The following is an 8,644-nucleotide window of genomic DNA, read 5'->3' as shown; positions in this document are numbered from 1 at the left end:
TCGGGTTAGGGCTATACCTTGAAATATGTTGTGTCCTGTGATGTTAAAAGATTGAGCATGTTGAAAGAGTAGGAGTTTGATAGGCGGAAATGAAAAACTAATTGTTTGGAGCAGAATAAATGAGCAAGTTTAGATTACAAAATTAAAAGAGTGGGAGCTGGGGAGGCGGATGACAAGGTCATGAGGATGTGAGAGTAGTGAAAAAGACTGGGTAGTTTGGGAGAAAATAGAAAAACTGAAATAAAGTCTTGATCTAGACGGCTAAGTCATTTCAATATTACAAAACAATTCAATTCGAAGGTTTTCTTTTACTTATAGTTTTGGTTTTATATCTTTCTAGTTTATTTAAATAATTCAAAAAACTTGCATATAAATAAACGGGTCATTTTCGAGTCATATTCGAGTTGAAATTCTCAACCCTAACCTTACCCATTTAATTTTCGTGTCGTGTCGTGTCAACCCGTTTATTTAAACGGGTTGAAATATCTTACCCAAACCCGTTTATTTCGTGTCGGGTTCGTGTCGGATTTCATGTTGTGTTAATTTTTGCCACCTCTATTTGTAATAGACTATCAATAAAAAACAAAATCAAAATCTTGGACAAAGATATCTAAATATGGTGGTTGGAACAATGATAGATGTTCATGACCAATTAGTGCAGAACTTTTTTTCTTCTTTTTCTGCATATACTCCCCTCTCTCTCTCTCTCTCTCTCTCTCTCTCTCTCTCTCTCTCTCTCTCTCTCTCTCTCTCTCTCTAACACAAGGAAAGGCATAACAGTAGCGCCCATAGTTTTTCTTGAATCCTTTTAGTAAAGATCCTAAATATATATCTCCTTTTCTTGTTCATGTTTTTTCTTCAACTGGATTCACTTCTATATTTACTTCATTCGACGAATCAAGTGTAAGTTTAATTTTCGCTTTTCTTACTCTCCCATTAAACTTGCATTCATTTGTCAGCCTTTTTTACTGTATATTTACTTACCCTTTTGTGTTCTTCCTCTGACCTCTAAAGCTTTCTTTTTTAAGCTAATCATTGAATCTTTCTTGACAAATTCCATCTGTTGTTGTTTTGCCACACTGAATCTTCATTCCAAACACATATTAGATGCTCACATAAATCGAATCTTTTCTTGATTTCATTATTCATCTTTCAACGGAAGATTGTACTTATGTTAAAAAAACATCAAGATGCAAGAACTTCTATGTGTTTTGTATTCCGTCAGTGTGTGTGAATAATCGACATGTGATTTGCATCATGGGTTATGACCTACAAATATTATATGCTTTTTTTTTAATACTTTGAGTCATTGTTAAAAGTGAATCTACTTTTTGAGTATTTTTTTTATATCTATGGCTATGCGTACTTACGATAAACAAGATGTCTTCAATTATGAATTCTCAGGTGAGGAAAGTTATTATGAGGAAATCATTTGCTGTTTAGATTTTGCAATTTTTATTAATTAAAATATATTTGTTACATATATTATTATTCTATCATCAGATCAATTATTACTTCGCTCGAATGAGGTCCATATCTTCAACACTAATATATCTTATCACTGATCTACCCATCAAGATTCTAAAACATGCATCATGTTATGCGGATCCAAAACTGATGAAATTAACATCGATGTGAATTTTTATGCAGAGTTTATAAATGAGAAAATTAATGATGATTTGAGAGATCTGATGATATAAACGATGCCAGACAGCTATGGTTTGCACTGCAAATGATTTATTAGGGTGGAAAGATTTTCCGAAGGGTCTTAGAGTCTTGCTCCTTGATGAAGATATCGATTCTGCAAATGTAATAAAATCAAAACTTGAAGAAATGGATTATGTTGGTTAGTTACTTTAACTTCAAATTGTTTTTGATTTATTTAGTTGCGAATTTATTTATTGTGCATGACTTTTCCACATATTTAGTTGAAGTTCTTTACTTTGTTATAATTTCTGTTCTTGAGATTGTCTTAGTCATATGCTGTGCAAGAAAATTTTAAGAAAAAAAAAAATCTTTTCGTTCCAGTAACATTCATTTTAATTCGTATATCATATGTTGTAGATTGTATATACTCATTTTAGGCACTAACGTGTTTGTTATAAGATTGAGAAAGAAGCATAAAATTATTTTATGAGTTTTGAAGTAAATCTATTTACTTAAACAAATAATACCTCTATCTATTTCTATTCTAATAAAATAAATCAATTTATTGCCACTTGTCCATCTCATTGTAACCTATTTCACATAAAAGTTAAATTACTAATCAGACACATTAAATTCTATGGATTATTAGGCAATAAATTAGGAATCCTAATCCTAGCCAAAATTAAATTCGACACGCTAGGGCTTTAATTATATATTTTTGTTAATAAGGCCCCATTTTGCTTTCCATTGCCACAAGCATATCGCCAATTCATTTTATCAATTTGATTAAATTCACTTAGTTTTGTTACATTACCACATGCATATTTGAATATCAAGTTTAGTTTATTAAATTAACTATAAGTATATTTACATAAACAGTTGAAATATAATCTTTCAAATAGGATCATGTTTAACGTTGTGGTCCTGTTTAATATCTATATGTATGGTAAATCAATAACAAACAATTTTGAACCATATGTTGCTACACTGTGATTCTGTTTAATAAAAGTGAAACATTTTGTTTATCTATTATTGTATACCTCTAAATCTTTTATGACTACAAGGGCAAATTAGTCACAATTCCTTACAAACCATAACTAAAAACCAACTCTTTAAATTCCGGTTTCGACCATAAAACCGGTCCCCGCCTATAAAACCGGTTCTTAAACTTGGGTTTATCCGGACCCGATGGGCCTAAACTTGGATTACCTGAAACCCAGATAAAGACATTCTTAAACCCGAAACCCGGACTTATGGTTCTAACAGTTCTGGTTTCCGGTTTTAAATCTTATCCCTAGATCAAACTCATAAGTAGTAAAATAATCAAGAATGACATTTTATAAAATTGCAAAGTACTATTGGTATATTAACTGATGTGATGTCTCCAAGATTGTGAGATGAACTTATTCTTTTTTAGTTTCATCTCTTTATGTTTTAACTTGCTACAAGCCATCAATATTTAATCACTTGATTATACACACGGAGTCACACCTTTGTAGTTTTTAGAAAAGTTTTATATAAACTTCCTAACTATTACATAATGTTAAGATATGGCTACCTGACTATTAAAATAATGACAAATTACATAAACTCTTTTGTTTAAAATTTATAATAAAATTGGTAAATGGAAATTTGACAAAGCATCGATTACTCATTATGTTTTTTAATAGTGTTTTTCTTTCTCGACTGTGTTTTCCACGGGTTTAAACCTAATACAAAATTAATTCACTATAATCTTCCATAGTATTTAGCTTCAATTTTGAAGGGTTCAAAACCAAACTTACATTTTGACTCATGAACTCAAATCAGATGTACAGTAAGACCATTTAAAAAATCAGAAGTCTATAAAATAATAATGCGATTTTTTTTTTTTTTCCTTTTCAGTTAAAACATAATACTAAATAAATAAATTTCGGATATTGGATTTTCGGATCGGGTATCGGATATCTAATATTTTTGAACACTCCTAATTAATCTGTATTCAAGTTTATAAGCTCTTTATTATCGCATATATTCACCGTATACGTTGGAGGTTATCTAACTTTGGCATTAATGTGTACAGTTTCTGCTTTCTATAGTGAGAATGATGCATTGTCGGCGATTTCAGACAAATCTAAAGGCTTCCATGTAGCTATAGTAGAGGTATTCAAGTTTTTCGAATTTGATGTACTTTTTGACGACATGTATATTGATGGTGCTAAGTTTTCGAAAATTAATATTTTCCAGGTGTTACAAAGTGGTACCTTTTGAGCGATTTATTGGATTCAATTTGAAGTGTCTTATGTATTTTTATATTTTGTGACAGGTGAGAGCAGGTAACGAAGATGGAAGGTTTAAGTTTCTTGAAAGGGCGAAAGATTTGCCTACAATCAGTATGCCTCTAATCTAAATTTGTATTATGATAAATCTTTATATACGAACATAAATTGAGATTCTTTCGGTTTTGATTGCAGTGACTTCAGATGTGAATTGCATCAGTACCATGATGAAGTGCATAGCAGTAAGTTTTATTCAACACAAGATTGTTTTTAAAGGTTAAATGCAATAAAAAGAAAAATACTTCTATATATTTGTTGTTTACTGCATTGTACTTTCACTTTGTAGTATTAGAGTATTGCACTTTAAATAATCTACCAATGTCATTTGAATGAACAAATAATTGAAAGCATATTGCTATTTCTTGCATTTAGTCATATTTTTATTACCCATCTAGTCTTAGGCAACGCTTCTGTTTTTTCCCTATTAAGTATCATCTTGAAAAAGGAAGTTTAAAAGATATTTGAGAAAAATAAAAGAAATAAATATTAATGTGAGATTAAGTCAAAGGAAATACAAAAGTGTCAATTATCCCGACCCTGTGCTTTGTTTTATAGCTTGGTGCAGTCGAGTTCCTTGAGAAACCATTGTCCGAAGATAAACTCCGAAACATATGGCAACATGTGGCTCACAAGGTTAGTAAGTTTATTTTCTATAGTGAACTAATAAATTCATTACCTTTTACTTGTTTTCTGATAATGGGATTGTGAAAACTTCAAGCAGGCGTTCAATGCAGGAGCTAAGGATGAAAATGAACTGTTGAAATCCGAGGAAGCTTTGATTCGTTTGGAAAAAGTAGGTATAAAGCAAGAAATCATTCAAAATAAAGAACATAATGAGGAGGTATCGGTTGAAAGCGATAAATATCATGCTCCATCGACCCCACAGTTGAAGCAAGGAATGAGGCATGTTGATAATGAAGATCAAACGAATCTCTCAACTGAGAAAGAGTGTGTAGAACATGATGGTGAGTCCAAATTCGTCGAAATTACTTGTGATGATCATTTAGTCGTTGATAATGTTATGGAGACAAACTTCTCAAAGAGTTTGGAAGAGGGAATCAACAAGCCTTCAAGTAATGAATGTTGCCCCGATCCAAAAGATGGTAAGAAGCAAAATGAAGCATCCGAGCATCCCATTTCACGTTCTAGTAAATCTGGTCGAAGAAAGGTCAAGGTAAAGATGATGATCGATATACTTTTTTGATTAATCCTGAAATTAAGCACGTTATGCTCGTACCTAATACATACTTGTATGTTATGTATGATGTAAATTGTGCTTCATATATATTTGAGAAAATCCATTGTGTGGGAGCCAACATGCATTGGTGCACCATGATTACATTTGTGTGATTCTATTGTTTGTGATTTTAAATAGGGTGAGTATTTCAGGTAGATTGGAGTAGTGAACTACACAAGAAATTCGTACAAGCCGTGGAGCAACTTGGTGTTGATCAAGCCATACCTTCACGTATATTAGAACTTATGAACGTAGAGGGTTTAACTAGGCATAATGTCGCAAGTCATCTCCAGGTTAGAAAAAACATCTGTTTCTTACACATGATATGACAGGTTGTACTGCATTTGGCATGCATTGTGGACAAGGACAATAGTATAATAATTGTAGTTTTTCCCAAAATGGTGGGACACGGAATCGTTCTTGATCTTTTAATTGTGAAAAAGATGTGAATGCCCTTCTCATCTTCATTGTCTCAAATAGCCCTAGAAAGCTTGTCCAGTCGTATATCCTATATCTACTTCCATGATTGTTTTTATCTAAAACTAAACATATATTTTCGTTATGATTTAAGCAGAAATATAGATTACAACGGAGACATATTTTGCCCAAGGAAAGTGGCCGAAAATGGCCTCAAACTAGACACCATTCAACACCAAGAAACTACTATCCACAAAAGCCCATTATGGCTTACCCTCCTCCATATCATTCAAACCAAGTATATCCTACTTGGCCACCTCCACATAGCTACCCTCCTCCACCTCAGACGTGGGGCCCACCATATTATCCAACATGGCATTCTTCTGTAAGTTGGTTGTGGAATCCCTACCAAGAGGTAAACTCGTCATTTGATACTAATATACCATTTTGTCATTCTTTTTGTAAGTCTATTGAGCTTTAGGAGTTGATTTTGGGTGTGTTTTTGTCATGTTCCAGACACAAGCCGAAACTTGGGGCTGCCCAACCATCCCATCTCACCCATCTTTTCCTCAAGTAAGTATGCTTTTTCTAATGGGGTAAATGCAAGAAATAACATTGTACTTTTATTTGTGTATTATAGCATCCTAGTTTAATTTCGTTAAATTACTTCATTTTCTTTCTTATCCCCTACTATCATTTGAAAACTCTAACCTAATTATAGCAGTCAAAATTGTTTCGTATTTGATGATATTGCTATATTTTATAGAAAGTTATAATGAACAAATCAATGAAAGTACTTTGCTATTTCTTACATTTAACCCTTTTTGTCATTGTTTGCATTGAATTAACAAAATATGTACTTATCAACGATTTTACAGAATGTTTCACAATTTCAGAGTAACCGAACCATGCCAAATAATTCATTTGACCATTATCCGGTATTTACATTCACCATATCTTTATAGGGTTTGACTTTTATGGTTATAAAAATACTTCTCAAGTCAAGAATACCATAGATTTTTCAGCTTTGGAGGAAAATATTGATTTCTAAGTTATACCTCATTACAAATGTCACATACTAGAATGATATTATTATCCGTAAGTCATGGTTAGAATTTTTGAGGTTAAACACAACTTTTGGAGTTAAAAATTCATATCAATCCTTTCTTTTTACTACAGTTTACTTCATAACCCAAAAAAATTATAACATAATCATCAAATTAACTTGAAGTATGGTGTCTTTGTTTGACCTCAAAATTCAAACACAAAAGTCAAAAGTCATTGCTTCCGATCCATTGGGATTAGGCGCCTTACCCCCTTAAACTAAATTAGTTATAACTTTTTCTACGCTTGTTTTTGTAAATTTCCCCCACAATTTTTTTGACTTTTAAACGTCCAAGTGTTATTTAACGATGAGTGATTTAGGGTTAGTGTTAAGTGTTATATATAGCACAAATTGCGAGAAATAACATATTTTACTTTTTCTTTACTAATAAAGGTAATGTACCTAATATAAGAACATTTATTCACCCATAATAGCAATTTATAATTTTTTATTGAATATCGTAACTCATAATTGCAGTGTACATAGATTTCTATACACGTAATCATGACATATTTACAATTCGTTACCCATAATGAGAATATATTTACATTTCCTAACCGATAATAACAATATACATAACAAATAAACTGCATTTCCCTGCATCGAAATGTGAGTAGTAGCTTGCGACTATTGGTAAAAATATAAAATAGGTTGTTTGTTATGAGTATAAAACTAACAGAAGCAATATTTTTGTCATTGCTAACAAATATAATTAATTACTTTGCTATTATTAGTAAAAAAAAAAAAAAAACAAAGTACATTTCTCATATTGAGAATGAGGATTATAATTTTTTCATATTCATATAAACATATTCCATTTTTTGTCAGTGTTTTGCATTGTTGTGACATATGGAAGTGCTATAATTATTGTAGGGAGATGAAGTCATTGACAAGGTGGTGAAGGAAGCAATAAATAAGCCATGGCTACCATTGCCTTTGGGCCTGAAACCTCCATCTACTGAAAGTGTCATATCAGAGCTTTCCAAACAAGGGATCTCAACCGTTCCTCCCAAAATCAACGGCTGTCATTGATGTTGATCCTGATGTCAGCCTCTGTACACAATTGATGTGTATGAATATGATCTCAATAAATTAACTCTGATGTTATACAATGTTGTTCACGACTCACGAGAGTTCGATGATGTGGTTGTAAATAGATCTTGACTAAGCATTTGATTCGTGGGCCCACACATTTTGAATGTGAGCCCCACATATTGTGGGGCCCATGTTAGTGGTGGTGAATAACTGGCCATGTGTAATAAAGGTTGTACATCTTTGAAGAGATGCCTGTGGGTTGGGTTGGGTGGGGGGCTATAAAAGGGACGTGTCAAAAACTCAAAATGGTCCCATTTTTCATCTTGAATTGATAAATTCTGCTACTTTGATTTTTCCTGACCAATACTTGATTGTCTTACTGCTGTGTTTTAACTTTTTACAAGTGTCAAAATATGATTATCAGATTTTTTTTTTTTTTTCTCCAAATTAGTATTTACCAAATTAAAAGATATATATTTTTTTCATTTTTCCTATATTTTCAGTTTTTCTTACTGTCATTTTATTTAAATATCACTTTTTTTTTTTTTTAATTCTCTTTTATTTCAGTTTTCTTTTTTTATTTTTTTAATATACGTTTAAGATAGATGCTCGGATGTTGTTTACACAAATTATAAGCATTCTGAACATTAAATATTAACCTCTTAAAACTACCATTACAGATACAATATTCTTTTAAGTGCAAAACTCCAATATTAAACATTAAAAGTTTTAAGGTAAAAGCCCTCAAACATTGTTTGTTACCAAAAAAAAAAAAGATGATCGACAACTTTGTTAGAAGCAGACTCAAAAATGTTACAATTAATATATGATATTTATACAATATTCTTTGTTTTATTATGAGAACGTAAAGGCCATGCCGACAAA

The 8,644-nt window shown here is 31.7% G+C and overlaps 1 protein-coding gene across 3 annotated transcripts; it reads left to right on the top strand.

Moving 5' to 3' along the window:
- Positions 1–698: 698 nt before the first annotated feature.
- Positions 699–8,008, top strand: LOC111897177 (two-component response regulator-like APRR2). Of its 3 annotated transcripts, none has more exons than XM_023893128.3 (12): positions 699–903; positions 1,651–1,846; positions 3,710–3,789; positions 3,953–4,019; positions 4,101–4,147; positions 4,521–4,598; positions 4,687–5,139; positions 5,355–5,495; positions 5,777–6,034; positions 6,136–6,192; positions 6,498–6,557; positions 7,598–8,008. In XM_023893128.3, exons 2-12 carry the CDS (start codon positions 1,717–1,719, stop codon positions 7,754–7,756), a joined length of 1,530 nt encoding a protein of 509 aa, XP_023748896.1. In that variant the 5' UTR covers positions 699–903; positions 1,651–1,716; the 3' UTR covers positions 7,757–8,008. The 3 variants fall into 3 exon arrangements, with proteins under 3 accessions (XP_023748896.1, XP_023748898.1, XP_023748897.1); XM_023893129.3 differs by lacking the exon at positions 699–903 and adding an exon at positions 921–1,404; XM_023893130.3 differs by lacking the exon at positions 6,498–6,557 and having other exon boundaries at positions 700–903.
- The last annotated feature ends 636 nt before the right edge of the window (positions 8,009–8,644 follow it).

The sequence above is a fragment of the Lactuca sativa genome, chromosome 5 (assembly GCF_002870075.4).
Source record: "Lactuca sativa cultivar Salinas chromosome 5, Lsat_Salinas_v11, whole genome shotgun sequence".
NCBI lineage: Eukaryota > Viridiplantae > Streptophyta > Magnoliopsida > Asterales > Asteraceae > Lactuca > Lactuca sativa.
The sequence above is the reverse complement of the archived record's forward strand: the minus strand, read 5'-3'. Positions and strand labels throughout refer to the sequence as shown.